Here is an 18,816-nt window from a genome sequence, read left to right on the forward strand (position 1 = left end):
GACCGACTATTTTGCTAACGAGGCAACACATACGCCCAAGGACTTTCGGTGGCGCTTTAGGAGGAACAAGTAGTTGTTCATGCGGATTGTGAATGATGTGAGTGAGTATGATGACTACTTCATGTGCAAGAGACGACACCGGATTGGTTGGTTTGTCATCAGTTAAAAAATGCACGACAACCTTGAGGTGTCTTAGAGCATCCCCACTCGTCTCCCCGACAGGCCCCCCGAGCGACGATTTTCTCATCCCGATAGCGTAATTCGGCCCAGTCGCGCCCCCGGTTCCTCGATTTCGTCCGGATTTGGGCCTAAATTCATCCGGCGAGCCCACGCCATCCCCGGTCCCCCGAGGCGCGCTCGGGGACTCCGAACGAAAGAATTTGGCGCGAAAGAGGCGTGTGGACCCTCGTAGTCGGCGACTGGACCGTCAAATCCTGTCGATTTCCCTCCAATTTGCTTGCATATCCCCATTCTCTCCCGCCGAATTTGTGAAGCCGTCTCCATTCTCCTCCTCCTCTTTCTCGTCCACTACCATGCCGCCGAAGCCGAGGAAGTCGCGGCCGAAGAAGGAGCGGCCGCCGGGTGTGTCCAACGCACAGTGGGCGGCGGACGAGCTCCGGCACAGATCGAAACAAGTGCCAAGGTGGAGAGGGAGAAGAAACTCAACGCGAAGAGGGTGGCGTTGACGGCGAAGGACGAGCAAGCGAGGAAGGTCTCCATGGCCATGAGCATGGGCCATGCTCACGGCGGCGGCGGCGCCGCCGTGTTCCCCGGCCAGTGGCCGATCCAAGGTACAAGCACTTCCCTGTCCGCTTTCTCCCCTTCGAGCTTCTCGCCGTCGTCGCCTGCCATGTTCCAAGAGGCGACCTACGGCCAAACGTCCAGGTTCAAGCCATCGCCGCCCAATCTCGCCGGCGGCAACCTGAACGAGGGCTTCTCACCGGCCCTTCGACGAGGGCCACTCCCGTTCGGTGCGACGGCGGTGCCGAACGACGAGGTGATGAACGAGATGATCAACTCCGGCTCCATGGCCGCCGCTGCGAGCCCGGGGTTCTTCACGCAAGAGGAGGCGAGGGCGAGGGTGATGTCTACGGGAGCTTCTATTCTTGTAGACAGTGTTGGGCCTCCAAGAGCAGAGGTTTGTAGAACAGCAGCAAGTTTCCCTTAAGTGGATCACCCAAGGTTTATCGATCTCAGGGAGGAAGAGGTCAAAGATATCCCTCTCATGCAACCCTGCAACCACAAAACAAGAAGTCTCTTGTGTCCCCAACACACATAATAGGTGCACTAGTTCGGCGAAGAGATAGTGAAATACAGGTGGTATGAATGAATATGAGCGAGTAGTAACGGCGCCGAGAAAATAGCTTGTCTGGCGTGTAGTTAATGGTGGTAATATGGTAGCAGTAGTAACGCAGAGTAAAGCAAGTAAACAAGCAGCGATAGCAGTATTTAGGAACAAGGCCTAGGGATTACACTTTCACTAGTGGACACTCTCAACTTTGATCACATAACAGAATAAATAAATGCATACTCTACACTCTCTCGTTGGATGATGAACACATTGCGTAGGATTACACGAACCCTCAATGCCGGAGTTAACAAGCTCCACAATTCAATGTTCATATTTAAATAACCTTAGAGTGCATGAAAGATCAACACGACTAAACCAAGTACTAACACAACATGCACACTGTCACCTTCACACTATGTAGGAGGAATAGATCACATCAATACCATCATAGCAATAGTTAACTTCATAATCTACAAGAGATCATAATCATAGCATACGCCAAGTACTAACACGGATGCACACATTGTCACCATTACACCGTGCAGGAGGAATAAAACTACTTTAATAACATCACTAGAGTAGCACATAGATAAATTGTGATACAAAACACATTGCAATCATAAAGAGATATAAATAAGCACTTCACTACGCCATTCATAACAGTGAATAAGTATTCTATGAAATATAGCCTAAGAGACCCACACGGTGCACACACTGTCACCTTTACACACGTGGGACAAGGAGTCTCCGGAGATCACATAAGTAAAACTCACTTGACTAGCATAATGACATCTAGATTACAAGCATCATCATATGAATCTCAATCATGTAAGGCAGCTCATGAGATTATTGTATTGAAGCACATAGGAGAGAGATTAACCACATAGCTACCGGTACAGCCCCGAGCCTCGATGGAGAACTACTCCCTCCTCATGGGAGACAAGCAGCGTTGATGAAGATGGCGGTGGAGTCGATGGAGGAGCCTTCAGGGGCACTTCCCCGCCCCGGCGGCGTGCCGGAACGAAGACTCCTGCCCCCAGATCTTGGCTTCGCGATGGCGGCGGCTCTGGAAGGTTTCTCGTACCGTGGCTTTTTCGTATCGAGGTTTTAGGTCCAGGGGCTTCTTATAGGCGAAGAGGCGGCGTCAGAGGGTCGAAGAGGCGGCGACACCATAGGGTGGCGCGGGCCACCCCTGGCCGCGCCGGCCTATGGTCCCGTGGGCCTCGTGCCCCCTCTCCGGCGGTTCTCGGGTGTTCCGGATGCTTCGGGCAAAATAGGATGCTTGGGTCTTGATTTCGTCCGATTCCGAGAATATTTCCTTACTAGGATTTCTGGAACCAAAAACAAGCAGTAAAACGAGACCGGCCCTTCGGCATCTCGTCAATAGGTTAGTTCCGGAAAACGCATAAATATGACATATAATGTGCATAAAACATGTAGATATCATCAATAATGTGGCATGGAACATAAGAAATTATCGATACGTCGAGACGTATCGGCATCCCTAAGCTTAGTTCTCGCTCGTCCCGGCAGTGTAAACGATAAACAAAGATAATTTCACGGAGTGACATGCCATCATAAACTTGATCATATTGTAAACATATGTAATGAATGCAGCGATCAAAACAATGGTAATGACATGAGTAAACAACTCGAATCATAAAGCAATGACTTTTCATGAATAGCACTTTCAAGACAGGCATCAATAAGTCTTGCATAAGAGTTAATTCATAAAGCAATAATTTAAAGTAAAGACATTGAAGCAACACAATGGAAGATTAAGTTTCAGCGGTTGCTTTCAACTTGTAACATGTATATCTCATGGATATTGTCAACATAGAGTAATATAACAAGTGCAATATGCAAGTATGTAAGAATCAATGCACAGTTCACACAAGTGTTTGCTTCTTGAGGTGGAGAGAGATAGGTGAACTGACTCAACATAAAAGTAAAAGAATGGCCCTTCGCAGAGGAAAGCATTGATTGCTATATTTGTGCTAGAGCTTTGGTTTTGAAAACATATAGAGAGCATAAAAGTAAAATTTTGAGAGGTGTTTGTTGTTGTCAACGAATGGTAGTGGGCATTCTAACTACCTTATCAACCAGACTTTCAAGAGCGGCTCCCATGAAGGACGTTATCTCTACCAGCAAGGTAGATCATCCCTCTTCTCTTTTGTTTACACATGTACTTTAGTTTAGTTTTTCTTTATTTATGGATGACACTCCTCCCAACCTTTTGCTTACACAAGCCATGGCTAACCGAATCCTCGGGTGCCTTCCAACATTCACACACCATGGAGGAGTGTCTATTTGCAAAATTAAGTTGCTTACCGATGAATCGAGCAAAACATGTGAAGAGAATTATTAATGCAAGTTAATTAATCTGGACTGGGAACCCCATTGCCAGCTCTTTTGCAAAATTATTGGATAAGCGGATGAAGCCACTAGTCCATTGTGAAAGTACATGCGTAAGTAAATGACAAGATCGAAAGATAAAACACCACATACTTCCTCATGAGCTATAAAACATTGACACAAATAAGAGGTGATAAATTTTGAATTATTTAAAGGTAGCACTCAAGCAATTTACTTTGGAATGGCGGAGAAATACCATGTAGTAGGTAGGTATGGTGGACACAAATGGCATAGTGGTTGGCTCAAGGATTTTGGATGCATGAGAAGTATTCCCTCTCGATACAAGGTTTAGGCTAGCAAGGTTATTTGAAACAAACACAAGGATGAACGGTGCAGCAAAACTCACATAAAAGACATATTGTAAACATTATAAGACTTCTACACCGTCTTCCTTGTTGTTCAAAACTCAATACTAGAAATTATCTAGACTTTAGAGAGACCAATTATGCAAACCAAATTTTAGCAAGCTCTATGCATTTCTTCATTAATGGGTGCAAAGTATATGATGCAAGAGCTTAAACATGAGCACAACAATTGCCAAGTATCAAATTATCCAAGACATTTTATCAATTACTACATGTAGCATTTCCCGTTTCCAACCATATAAAAATGAACGAAGCAGTTTTAACCTTCGCCATGAACACTAAAAGATAAAGCGAAGAACAATGTGTTCATATGAACCAGCGGAGCGTGTCTCTCTCCCACACAAGCATTTATTCAAACAAAAATAAAAACAAAAGCACACAGACGCTCCAAGTAAAGTACATAAGATGTGACCGAATAAAAATATAGTTTCAAGAGAAGGAACCTAATAAGTTGTCGATGAAGAAGGGATGCCTTGGGCATCCCCAAGCTTAGATGCTTGAGTCTTCTTGAAATATGCAGGGTGAACCACCGGGGCATCCCCAAGCTTAGACTTTTCACTCTTCTTGATCGTAGTATATCATCCTCCTCTCTTGACCCTTGAAAACTTCCTCCACACCAAACTCGAAACAAACTCATTAGAGGGTTAGTGCATAATTAAAAATTAACATGTTCAGAGGTGACACAATCATTCTTAACACTTCTGGACATTGCATAAAGCTACTGGACATTAATGGATCAAAGAAATTCATCCAACATAGCAAAAGAGGCAATGCGAAATAAAAGGCAGTAATCTGTCAAAACGAAAAGTCCGTAAAGATGGATTTTATTGAGGCACCAGACTTGCTCAAATGAAAATGCCCAAATTGAATGAAAGTTGCGTACATATCTGAGGATCACTCACGTAAATTGGCATAATTTTCTGAGTTACCTACAGAGAATTAGGCCCAGATTCGTGACAAGCAAAGAAATCTGTTTCTGCGCGATAATCCAAATCTAGTATGAACCTTACTATCAACGACTTTACTTGGCACAACAAAACACAAAACTAAGATAAGGAGAGGTTGCTACAGTAGTAAACAACTTCCAAAACACAAATATAAAACAAAGTACTGTAGCAAAATAACACATGGGTTATCTCCCAAGAAGTTCTTTCTTTTAGCCATTAAGATGGGCTCAAGTAGTTTTAATGATGCACTCGCAAGAAATAGTATTCGAAGCAAAAGAGAGCATCAAGAGACAAATTCAAAACACATTTAAGTCTAACATGCTTCCTATGCATAGGAGTCTTGTAAATAAACAAGTTCATGAAGAGCAAAGTGACAAGCATAGGAAGATAAAACAAGTGTAGCTTCAAAAATTTCACCACATAGAGAGGCATTTTAGTAACATGAAGAATTTCTACAACCATATTTTCCTCTCTCATAATAACTTTCAGTAGCAACATGAGCAAACTCAACAATATAACTATCACATAAAGCATTCTTATCATGAGTCTCATGCATAAAATTATTACTCTCCACATAAGCATAATCAATTTTACTAGTTGTAGTGGGAGCAAATTCAACAAAGTAGCTATCATTATTATTCTCATCAAGTGTAGGAGGCATAGTATAATCATAATAAAATTTACTCTCCATAATAGGTGGCACCAAAAGACCACTATCATTATAATCATCATAAATAGGAGGCAAAGTATCATCAAAGTAAATTTTCTCCTCAATGCTTGGGGGACTAAAAATATCATGCTCATCAAAGCCAGCTTCCCCAAGCTTAGAACTTTCTATATCATTAGTAACAATGGTATTCAAAGCGTTCATACTAATATGTTCCATAGGTTTTTTAATTTTCGCATCGAACCATCCATGTCTTAAATCAGGAAATAGAATAAGAAGCTCATTTTTGTCCATTATGCCAAACTAGTGTAAACAAGAAACAAAAAGATGCAATTGCAGGATCTAAAGGAAATAGCTTCGAGTACTTACAACGGAGAAAATAGCTTAGTAGCCGAGATCCGGAGTGTGAGTACCTTTTACCTTTCCTCCCCGGCAACGGCGCCAGAAAATTTCTTGATGTCTACGGGAGCTTCTATTCTTGTAGACAGTGTTGGGCCTCCAAGAGTAGAGGTTTGTAGAACAGCAGCAAGTTTCCCTTAAGTGGATCACCCAAGGTTTATCGATCTCGTGGAGGAAGAGGTCAAAGATATCCCTCTCATGCAACCTCTGCAACCACAAAACAAGAAGTCTCTTGTGTCCCCAACACACCTAATAGGTGCACTAGTTCGGCGAAGAGATAGTGAAATACGGGTGGTATGAATGAATATGAGCGTAGTGACGTGCGCTGAGAAAATAGCTTGTCGGCGTGTAGTTAATGGTGGTAATATGGTAGCAGTAGTAACACAATGAAACAGTAAACAAGCAGCGATAGCAGTATTTAGGAACAAGGCCTAGGGATTACACTTTCACTAGTGGACACTCTCAACATTGATCACATAACAGAATAGATAAATGCATCCTCTACACTCTCTTGTTGGATGATGAACACATTGCGTAGGATTACACGAACCCTCAATGCCGGAGTTAACAAGCTCCACAATTCAATGTTCATATTTAAATAACCTTAGAGTGCATGAAAGATCAACACGACTAAACCAAGTACTAACACATCATGCACACTGTCACCTTCACACTATGCATGAGGAATAGATCACATCAATACCATCATAGCAATAGTTAACTTTATAATCTACAAGAGATCATAATCATAGCCTACGCCAAGTACTAACACGGATGCACACACTGTCACCATTACACCGTACGGGAGGAATAAAACTACTTTAATAACATCACTAGAGTAGCACATAGATAAATTGTGATACAAAACACATTGCAATCATAAAGAGATATAAATAAGCACTTCACTACGCCATTCATAACAGGTGAATAAGTATTCTGTGAAATATAGCCTAAGAGACCCACACGGTGCACACACTGTCACCTTTACACACGTGGGACAAGGAGTCTCCGGAGATCACATAAGTAAAACTCACTTGACTAGCATAATGACATCTAGATTACAAGCATCATCATATGAATCTCAATCATGTAAGGCAGCTCATGAGATTATTGTATTGAAGCACATAGGAGAGAGATTAACCACATAGCTACCGGTACAACCCCGAGCCTTGATGGAGAACTACTCCCTCCTCATGGGAGACAATGAGCGTTGATGAAGATGGCGGTGGTGTCGATGGAGGAGCCTTCCGGGGGCACTTCCCCGCCCCGGCGGCGTGCCGGAACAGGGACTCCTGTCCCCCAGATCTTGGCTTCGCGATGGCGGCGGCTCTGGAAGGTTTCTCGTACCGTGGCTTTTTCATATCGAGGTTTTAGGTCCAGGGGCTTCTTATAGGCGAAGAGGCGGCGTCAGAGGGTCGAAGAGGCGGCGACACCATAGGGTGGCGTGGGCCACCCCCAGGCCGCGCCGGCCTATGGTCCCGTGGGCCTGTGCCCCCTCTCTGGCGGTTCTCGGGTGTTCCGGATGCTTCCGGGCAAAATAGGATGCTGGGTCTTGATTTCGTCCGATTCCGAGAATATTTCCTTACTAGGATTTCGGAACCAAAAACAGCAGAAAACGAGGAACGGCCCTTCGGCATCTCGTCAATAGGTTAGTTCCGGAAAACGCATAAATATGACATATAATGTGCATAAAACATGTAGATATCATCAATAATGTGGCATGGAACATAAGAAATTATCGATACGTCAGAGACGTATCAGAGGGCGACTGTCACGGCGTGCAACGAGTGCGTGGAGGATGTGGCCGACGGAAGCCAAGTCGTCGAAGAAGAAGAAGAGGAAGAACCAACTGAAGCCGGGGTCGCCGACGCCAACCTGCCGAAGGCAAAGAAGAAGAGGAAGAAGGACCCGCCGCTGGCCGAACCGCGCATCAAATGGACGCCGAGGGAAGAGGAGTGCCTCGCCGAAGCTTGGATGGCCGTGTCCATGAACGACATAACCGGGGCGAATCAGAACTACGAGACGTACTTGCTTCGAGTGAAGCAGGCGTTCGACGAGCATCTGGTTCGATGGCTCTTCTCCACTAACCACAAGGATATTGGTACTCTATATTTCATCTTCGGTGCCATTGCAGGAGTGATGGGCACATGCTTCTCCGTACTGATTCGTATGGAATTAGCCCGACCTGGCGATCAAATTCTTGGTGGGAATCATCAACTTTATAATGTTTTAATAACGGCTCACGCTTTTTTAATGATCTTTTTTATCCCTACTTCAACAAGACGATCATGAACCGGGGAGACAAGGCCATGGACACCCATTGGGGGATCATACAGACGGCGTGCAACAAATGCCACGGCATACAGGAGGAGCTCAAAAAACTGCCGGTGAGCGGCGAAGACTTTGAAGCCAAGGTATGCATACGCCGTGGCTTCTCCGTCGACCCTGCATGTACTGATCACCGTGAGCTGACCCATATCGCCGCCCTATTTTATCGCAGGTGTGTCGTGCTTTCGACATGTACCACGACGACACCGGCTTGACGTTCAAGTTTCTGAACATCTTCTCCCGCATCGAGAAGTGCGAGAAGTGGACGGAAACCCGCACGAGCCTCTCAAAGAGCAAAACCGAACAGTACAACCCCGACGCTCCGGCGCCAGGCTCGTCGGATGGCCGCCCGGAACTCGGCCAGAAAAAGCTCAAAGATCTGAAAAAGATGGGCCATCCCGCCGAGAGGATGCAGGCGTCGTTCGACAAGTGTTGGGCCGACACGAGGACGCACGCCGCCGGGAGGGACGACAAGTTCGACGGCAGGTGGAGGGAGATGCTCGCCAACCAAGGCGCCCGGATCGCCCTGCTGAAGACGACGGCCGCGACGAAGAAGAGGAACACAGACTTGGCATTTCTGATGGGCGGCAACACAACCCTGATGGATGAGGAGACGAGGATTTGGTACGAGGGCCATCGCACCGACATCCTCCGACCCACTCCGGCCAGTGCTTCGCCCTCACCGTCTACGACGTCGACTGCCGCCGCTTCGACCACGGCGTGTGACGAAACTGGGCCGTCAGACATCGCCGTGCCAGACGGGACTGCCGACGCCCTGTTTCAGTGTAATTTCCCTCCGATCGCCGATCTGTGGCTGATCCTTTTGCCGACCTGGACGTATTTGTAGCAGGACTTCGTTTTGTTTGAATTTTGACTTTGTCCGCCGAACTCCGAGTGGACGACTGGAAATATGGTTCTCCCCACGAATTAATTTCGTTCAATCCGACGGTTGTTTCGTCCAGACTTCGGCGTGGGGAGACCAAACGAGTGAAGATGCTCTTATATATGGAGTTCCTCCAAAATATAAAATATGACAATCTAGGCATATTTGAGTCCACGAGAGTGTGTACAGGTTTTGTCGCACAATGGTAGCAGTGTTTGGACCAATTTATTTGAGAGTAGCAAATTAAGAAGACATAACTTGAATCCTGACACAAAACGAAGCGAGATAATTTCCTGTGATGTTTGGGAGCATCGATTGCGTGCTGGGATGGAAGTATTGTCCATTCGCATGGCAATGATTATACAAAGGTAAGTGGCTGTACAAATGTCGCACTGGAGAGTGTTGTGTGCTGCTTGAATGTGTGATAGATTATGACACACTTTCTTTGGCATGACGGTATCTCAGCTGGTATCACCGTGTTGCATCAACTCTTGGGTGTTTGCTAAGCTTGCTGGTGTCCATGCTCCTGAGGTAAACTATGAGATCAAATAACACAAATTTCCTATGATGCTACATTGAAGTTGGTCTGCCTTCTAAATTGTAATATTTTGCAGGACCTGCCAAGCAAAAGGCAGATGGTTGCAAAGAGCCCCAAAGATTTCATCAGACCTTAGTAAATGTATCTTTCATTTCAACCGGTTACTTTATCACACCCACCCACAAGTATTCTTTATGACCTCTTTCGGAAGATCGACGGAAGTGAATGCGTAGATGACTTGGGCATTTAGATCAACAAAACAGGTACTCAGTAACTTGGGATGGCATGGAATTACATGCTACTCCATCCATCCCGTAATCTGCATTAACTGTACTAATATCTTGAATTACTCCGTATATTTTGGGGCAGAGAGTAGCACTGGATTCGGAAGTCACAATGAACTGGAGTATCTTAACTCCGGACCATCCAGCTACTTAATTGTTGTTGGTATGCAGCGATAAAACAGAATGGACCACGTCGTTAGTACTTCCTTCATTCCAATAAATAAGACTCATATATTTTCTTCTGAAAAGTGAAGCTTAAAAAATGAATGACTAATATTATATAGATATCATATGAATATATATTTCATGATGGATCTAATGACATTGATTTTTTTTTTGAAAAGAGGGCGAAAAGCCTTGCCCTATTCCATTAATTAAGGGGAGAGTTTACAAGCAAACCAAAGAAAAGACTACTCTCGCGGGATCAAAAAATTCACATGCTTAGCGCCCGCTAAAGCCCACAACCTAGCCTCGTATTTAACTTTCTCGAAGATCACCATGGGGGGCGCATGCTTGTTCTTGAACACTAGCATTCCTCTCGTTCCAAATTTTCCAAGACACAAGGAGCGCAATGGAGGCCATGCCCTTGTGCTTGGTAACCACACTCCACCATTCCAAGAAGGGGAGGGTATCCCAAGCGTTGAGGGAAAGGTGATGTAGCCCAAGCCAATCCTTGATGAGCGTCCAAAGCCTAATGGAGAACCGTCAATGGACGAAAAGATGTTCAACCGACTCCATGACCCTATTGCAAAGGGGGCAATTCCCACAATTAGTCCAATTCCTCCTCTCCAACCGATGGCTAGTCCAAATCCTATTTTGGACGAAAAGCCACGCGAAGAACTTGATCTTGGGTGGAGCCCAAATCTTCCACACCGAAGAACCAATAGGAGCCGAAATGGAGCCAACGAATTGAGCCTTATAGGCGGACTTGGAAGAGTATGTACCATTTTCTGTGAGATTCCAATAGATCTTATCCAAAGTGCCCGGAAGTAAAGCAACCCCGGCAAGCCTATTCCAAATAGCCAAGTATTGTTGCACATGCTCAACGGAAAAAGTCGCCTCCATGTCAATTTTGGCGATCCAAGCGTTATTGAGCAAGGCACTCTTGATATTCCACCTCTTTCTTGTGGAGATGTGGAAGATGAGAGGGGCAATATCCTTAGGTTTTTCGCCATGTAGCCAAGGCGCCTCCCAAAACGGAGTCTTCTCCCCATTGCCAACGCGGATGGTGGTTGCGGCGTAGAAAAGGTCCATGTCGACTTCGTTGCACGGGTTGCCCAACCCCACCCAAATTTATCCGGATCCTTCCATTCAAGCCAAGACCAACGCAAGCGGAGTGCCCGGGCGAAGAAGATGGTGTTAAGAACCCCAAGCCCACCTAGGCTTTTGGGTCTACAAACCACATCCCAATTGACCTTGCATTGCCCGCCGGTGACTTTAGCCGTAGCCGTCCAAGGGTTGCACCAATTTCCAAAAGAGCTCTGTTGTGCCAATTCGTTGCGGGCAAGTGGACATGGATGATATCCTTCATGGCATTCCGGTGGATAGAGCTTCTTTCCCAATCAAATACCTTGGGTTGCCACTCACGGTGGGAGACCTTAAAAGTGCGCATCTCCAACCGCTTGCGGACAAAGCGGCCGCCAAAGTACCCGCATGGAATGGAAAGTATGTCACCACGGCGGGCCGCACCGTTTGTCAAGTCCGTTCTTGCGGCTCAATCTATTTTCCATTTGACTACACTTGTGGTACCCCCAAGCATTCTTCAATGCATCAAGATGACATTGATTTTGTAGTGTACAGGTAAATAAATTTATCTAAAAACATGTTAAAGTTTACATAGTTTGACTTTTAAAAAAAGCCTTATTCATTGGAACATATGTAGTACTTTTTTTAATGTACATTTGTGCTAAAATTAGATCAACCACTCATAAATCAATATTTGATACATGTGAGCTTGGACAATTCACGTGCCTTGAATTTCCTATGATGCTATCATGGTGTACAAAGTTAGGCCGAAGCCATCTGGTAACATTCTATTTTCAAGGTGTTGATGATCATCCTATGCACTAATAGTATGTATCTCTGCAACAACATTGACTAGTAAACTGCCAGCCACAGGCCACAGTAGCCAGCCATACTGCAAGTTCTCCTCTTGCATGTTACTGACTCTATCCCGCAGTCATCGTCGGCCCTGCATCTGTGGGTAGGGAACACATCTGGTACGTGGCACGCACTCTCCCACGGGGAGCCGGCGTTTTGTCGGAAAATTGTCTCTGGACAGACTTTAGATGACAGTGCACTTGCACGAATCGGTTGGTTGTCATTCTGCAGAGGTTTTCAATGTCATTACGAATGACAGTGAACAAAGTAAGATCAATATCTCCTAAAAGTAGGAACTAGGACATCATATGGTGTCCTAACTTGCTTTCAATGTAAGGTGATGTGGAATCTTAGTCACAAAGAGAGATCACCTTAACAAATGTCCAATTGGTGGGAATATCAGATCTAGGAAATTTCTCATGCCACGTGCTCCTTACCGGAAGGGGGTGGCCCTCTGTTGTAAATATGTAATTTTTATTTCTCAAGAATGAATCGTCATAAAGTAGAAAAAGATATTTGCACCTGTAGAAAGAGTTATCAACTGTCATGTGCACAACAATAAAATTTATAGATTTATATGAGCAGTGTTGCAGGAAATTACTCTGAAGAAACAATATGAATAATAACAGCTTACGTTTCCGAAAGAAAGAAGCTGTGCTGATGATCTTCAAGTTTCATTGTTGAAACATCTCTGATACTAGCAAAACCTCCTTCCACTTTAGTATAGTAATTGAGTGATCCAACAATAGCTTCGCCCACTTCTAGGTACCAAGGATCTACAAGATTGTACATGTAAGCTATCTGGGAATAGAGTAAAGTGAACATTGTGTAGTTGTCATGTGGGGTCGCACGTATAGGCACAAGGGCCCTGCACCTTAGTCGACCTGAGTACCACCCACGGCCACAAACATCCCACGACTACAACCTCAGATCCAATCCACCCCCAGCCCGTGACAGTAGTGTATCTATAGTAGCAGATAGTCTCGATAACTATTACAGGAATTATATACTTCTACTCTACTACACCTCATAGATTCCCTAAGTTTTTAGAAAATATGAAATACCTTAAAAAGTTTCACTAATATCAAAAGAACAAAACTATTTAGAGATCATGTGAAATGGAATCATCAGATGTATAAGCGTAATTATGTGATAGTTGTAGACTTTTGCGGGTTGTTGCAGATCATACCTTTAGTTGCTTGATAAAGATAAAATGTAGACTCAGCAAACTCTGGACGTAAAGGATAATACTTCTCTGTAGGATGCAAAATTCCGTAGTCTAACAGATACCTGCAAATTATAAAGCATATATAAAAATAGTGAAAATCTCAAAGCAAATTTTGCTCGCATTCTTGTGTATGCATTCTTACTTTATTTGAGACAGTTACATAATAGTTTTTAGGTATAAATACCTTTCAGGAAGCACACCAAACCTTTGCCATACATTGTAAAATTCACGATGTGACAGATTTGCTGCAGCAACATCACCTAATAGTGTCTGGTGATGATGATATCAGTAAGAAAATACTAGAGGAATATAAGTTCCATAATAACGTGGTAAATCAACCATGTAAGGAGTAAAGCAAACCTGAACACCAGGCCAGAAGGCCTGTAGGCTAGTGAGTTGCCAGTGTGTTGCTTCTCCGGTCCTGATATCAGCCTCATGATACCTGTCAAGCCGGATGGTTATTAAGTACAAGCATGAGAAGTAACTCGGATGAAGTGGAATAATTTCAATAATGATGTCATGAATAAAGGGCGCACCATGGGCCATGTCGGAAATACTTCTGCACCGCTAGGTAAGCTGAGTGAAACATATCCCAGTACTCGTCACTTCCAAAAAGAATGTATGCCTTGATCAAATACTCGTAAAATGAATCAACTCCTGCAAACATGTTGTAAGAGATAGCAATATGAGTTAAACACATGTGGTGTTTAATTTAATTAGGGAAAATTGAATGAAATATCAAAAGATTAACTTGTTAAAGCAACAATGATACTAAACATCCTACATGCTAGCTCACACATGGACACATTACACAAGAACATGGTCGGTAAATCATATGGCTAGCATAAGGAGTAGTACCAGCACCAATGCCTGACGAATATTCAATCCACATGCCAGACAAAACATCAAGCGTTGAGCCTACAAGATTTAATGAGCTTCTCATGCTCCATAGCTTACGAAGAGCCCCGAGAGCTGCAGCTTCATATCTTGAATCACCGGTCAAACGTGACAATGCACCCATTTCAAGGATAAGGGAACCTGCAAAAGTTTTTATATCTCAACTAAGCTCAAAATACCAACATAAATGAGTTACACAGGAATACTGTGCCACTCACCACACCCTGATGTGCTTGTTTCAGTCGTTTCATTCTCCATCACTCCGTGCTGGCAAAAGTAGTCACAGTATCAGAAAAGATATATCAACAAAATACAAGCTCAACGCCTGCCAAGTCATGATTAGCAGGATTGTAATATACACGAGCTGAGAGTTGGCACTTTTTGTTCCATGCTAGGGCTGCTACTGTATCTTGTAGGAGGAAGTGTGCTGGCTATCCTAACTTAAATGTTGTAAACATTGCACACAATGAAAAAGTCTTTTCCGCAGATAGTAGAGGTTATGATATGCTTTTAGACAATTTGGCAACCTCCTCCAGAAGTTCCTTTTCAGTTTTTAGAGCCAAGTTCCTTTTCAGTTGGATCTGTTTAAATTTGAAAGCAACCCTGGACTCACACCACTAATCTAGATGACATTATTTCCAGTGGCTTTACAACCTCACATAAATATATATAAGACTGTAATCTATTATTCTGTCAGGAAACATATACGCTTCCAGAGGTTTACTACTCTTGGAATCAGAAAGGTCAAAAGTTTGTGAATGAACCTTAAGATTGATCCATGCATACGGCAATCCAGTAGGTGTCTCAAATGCTGGCAGAAACCGGCTGCCTAAATTTTCAGCAAGATGTAGTAACTGGTCCTGATATACTCCACCTTTAAGCTGACTGTTGTAGTCCTTTGCAAGAATATGAGCAGAAATAAGCCCCCCAAGAAGTCTTATGTTGCACTGGATAGGAAGAAAATAAAGCATGAAAAAGAGAGGGAGAAAGCGTGAGAATATGAGTATTGCTTAAAATCGTTGGGCCAACATGTCATTGTTCTGCTGTAAATGTTACAAAAATCAAATGTTATTACCTCAAAAAGATTAACTCGAGCGTCAACATCGAAAATTAGGTTCTCTGAAAGCCAGCTAATCCCTCTCTCGAATTCTGTGAAGTTACCTAAGACAACAAGACTGCATGAGCCAAAACAGAGATGTATTACCTATCGATCTTACAAATACAAGTGCTGCTTTTGAAGAAACAATGTGTTAGTTCACTTAAAACTTCTTAAATTTTTACCTTGATAATGACTCAACTAGTGTCAATGCTGATCCATTATAATCATGTGGTAAATGTTGAAGCTACAAGAAGGAACAGATAGATGGTATTATGCCATGGTATTTTTAAGCTTTGTGACAAATGAAAACAGTAAATTTGTCGATACATTAATACATTTAGGTTGCCAAGCTCACTGAGGGAGTCAGTGAAGCTTTTGGTAAGAGGCTTCAGTTCATCATGCTGAAAAGTTACCAGCACACGAAACGTTAGATTGTCCATAAGCATCTGAACCAAATTTTGTTGAAAAAAATAGCTCACAAACATACAGGGAATGCATACGCCATGTAGTTATCATAAGCATGATAAAACCTGAAATTGATGGAAATGATTCAGTATTAGTAGAACCCAAACATTTCCACAGGCCAACAGAATTGGAAATACAGGTTGTGTATTCTAAATGGTGGTTATCGGGCGGCAACATTACATTTACACACTTATGTGGGATAGCAGGATTGATAGTGGTGACAGAAAGCATGTTATCAGCCTTGATGTAAAGAGGGGCAGGGCTAGTGAGTGAAAACACAATAAACAGTATTCTGAATGCTTTATCACGTCGCGCTAGTCTAGAGGCATTGATTCAGAAACTGAAGAGACCAGAATCTCGCAGATAAACAGTGACATCACAACATTGATGCTCTGCTGACTGTGATATAACTATTCTCTGAACTCAACAGCAGACTGAAACAGATGCCAAGCTTCCACACAACTTTAGATAGATTACGCAGTCATTCGTTGACCGCACGGGCACAAACATTAGTTACAGGCGTGAGCTCCAGATGTGGGCACTGGTCTCAGGAAATTGAACAGGGCTTGCATCATTTAAACGCGAATCCTATTCAGACAGAGCATAAGAACTAGCACAATCTTCTTCTCCGTATAACAGACGACGGCAGCAAAATCGAATCTTTGGACAGCTCGAGCTAAACCCGAAAGAAATCGAACAAAAGGGTAGCTCATGACGGCGGAGTACTCACATCTCGACGACTTTGTTCCTCATATACTGCCTCCTCGCGTGCCCGTACCCATCGCTCCTGCTGGCAGCGGCGCCCCCGGCAAGAGCCCCGAGGAGAAGCGCGACGGCAACAAGCCGCACCGGCCCCGGCGCCGGGCGGGGCGACCAAGGAGATCGCGTGGGCATGGGGGCTTCGCGCGGGGTGGGACAAGGAGCCGAGGTCGATGTTGTTCGTTGGGGGGATCGGGTCTGATCGACAGGTTTTCTTTTGAAACTCCTTTTTCTGGGAAGCATTTCAGATCTACTCCCTCCGTTCCTTTTTAATTGACTCGAATTTAGTACAAACTTGTACTAAATCCGAGTCAATTAAAAAAGAACGGAGGGAGTATTCACGTTCACGCTGACATTTTTTTTGCAAGGATGGTACCCGTCCACTAAAAAGTGACGTATAAATTTTATAGAAAAATAATATCCTCTAAGTTTGATTTATTTTATAGATAAATTTAAACATCTACAATATCAAATCAATATTAGTACACCTATCATAGGGAAGGGAGTGACTAATTCTCCATCGACCAAGAATTAACTTTGATCTAAGAATTAACTTAATATTTAATTAATGTTATCAAATCTCGGTTGAAACCCATGTCACAACTCGTGATTAACACGAACCACAAATTTGTCCATTATACAACTGTTAGAGTATTTTTTTTCTCCTGTTGCAACTCATAGTTAACACGAATCACGAAGCAATCCAATAATCACGTGGATTTTTCTCACCTCAGAACTTAGTTGCAACCCATGTTACAACTCATAACTAGAAGAAATCACCAAGCAATCCTATAGTCTACGAGTTAAGCTTGACTAAGAATTAACAAAGGCGTAAAATATATATTCATAATGTGTTTACTCATCTATATATTTGATCAAATTTAGTGAGTGTTGACTTTTGATTGAAATAATATGCCTTATTTTAGGATGAAGGTAGTAGTTAGCTAGGGTTGTGAAAAATAAAATTGGTAAAGAATCATGTTCACTTAAAAAGACTCAACAGGGCTGATCATGCCCACATATGAAGACGAGTAAACACTAGCATAGCTTCCTCGAAACAGATTTCAGCCCCACTTTATAAATAAAACCACACACAACCAAATCGATACAACATGATGAGAAGATCGTCTTGCAAAGTAGATCAAAGATAAAACAAAAGAAGTACAAAAAGAACCAAGACTTGCCACCGATGACACCATAACAAGCCAAAGGGTACCGAAGCTTCGCGTTGACGCCCTCAACAGGGTAAGGACACAACGTGTCGCCGTCAACAAGACTAGACGGTCAAAGGTTTTCACCCGGATCCCACACTTGGGGAAGGTCCCCACGTCGGCAGGTTACGAGACCCACAGGCCTCGCCGCCGATGGCGCCGGAGCAAAGAGCTTTCGCCCAAAAAAAATCCTCGAACCACGCCCGGTATTACGGCTGCCCACTATCCCCGAGTCGGGCCTCCATAACACGATCTGGGAGCTGCCTTTGCCGAAGCACCATCAACACCAGGATCTCCCTACCATCGGCTCCTCACCATCCCCATGACCGAAGAGGAAGGCCATCACCACCGTCACGTCGCTCGCCGAAGAAACACCAACGCAATCCACCTTCCGGGGCTGCCAGCCTGGCATCCAAGATCTCGCACGACAAATGGGTAAGACACCAACACGACAACTCCCTTGGATCTCGCATGAAAGGTCAGACCAGCCACACGATCCATGGAAAGTGTGGCACGTCAAGCAAGTTAAATCCGCAGCTCCCAACCGGAGCTACCAGGCGGTCACCCGGATCTAGGCCCGCTTGCCTGGATCTAGCACCTCAGCCACACCATCGCCGAGGGATGGGCTCCCCACATGAGCTCTTGTAACCATGCGGACAATAGGGCCCACCCAGCCCGAATGAGGCCTAGATCAAGGCCAAGGGCAGGGGGGCCGCCATCCATGACTAGCTCCGCCTGGTCTTATCCTAGCCCATTCTAGTCCATAGCTGCACCACGACCAACTTTGAGAGAAGGGTCACCGTCGCGTCAAACTATCGCCACCCAAGCGCACCACCCTTACTGCCTCCACCAACGAGAAGCCGCCCCTGCTGCAGATCCCCCACCGCCGCCAGGCCAGGCCACACAGACCTCCGTCGATCTGCACCGCCGCCAAGGAGAA

At 44.3% G+C, this 18,816-nt stretch overlaps 1 protein-coding gene across 3 annotated transcripts; it reads right to left on the reverse strand.

Moving 5' to 3' along the window:
* Positions 1 to 12,024: 12,024 nt before the first annotated feature.
* Positions 12,025 to 16,821, reverse strand: LOC124693105 (alpha-mannosidase I MNS5). 3 transcript variants are annotated; one of them, XM_047226559.1, is made up of 15 exons: positions 16,637 to 16,821; positions 15,929 to 15,971; positions 15,777 to 15,842; positions 15,624 to 15,685; positions 15,418 to 15,517; positions 15,107 to 15,289; positions 14,561 to 14,609; positions 14,304 to 14,483; positions 13,982 to 14,102; positions 13,806 to 13,887; positions 13,630 to 13,715; positions 13,407 to 13,507; positions 12,852 to 12,993; positions 12,589 to 12,739; positions 12,025 to 12,442 (listed from the first exon to the last, which is right to left on the reverse strand). In XM_047226559.1, exons 1-15 carry the CDS (start codon positions 16,798 to 16,800, stop codon positions 12,215 to 12,217), a joined length of 1,758 nt encoding a protein of 585 aa, XP_047082515.1. In that variant the 5' UTR covers positions 16,801 to 16,821; the 3' UTR covers positions 12,025 to 12,214. The 3 variants fall into 3 exon arrangements, with proteins under 3 accessions (XP_047082515.1, XP_047082516.1, XP_047082517.1); XM_047226561.1 differs by having other exon boundaries at positions 12,324 to 12,442; positions 12,589 to 12,671; XM_047226560.1 differs by lacking the exon at positions 14,304 to 14,483.
* Positions 16,822 to 18,816: the final 1,995 nt, after the last annotated feature.

The sequence above is a fragment of the Lolium rigidum genome, chromosome 2 (genome assembly GCF_022539505.1).
Source record: "Lolium rigidum isolate FL_2022 chromosome 2, APGP_CSIRO_Lrig_0.1, whole genome shotgun sequence".
Classification (NCBI taxonomy): Eukaryota; Viridiplantae; Streptophyta; class Magnoliopsida; order Poales; family Poaceae; genus Lolium; species Lolium rigidum.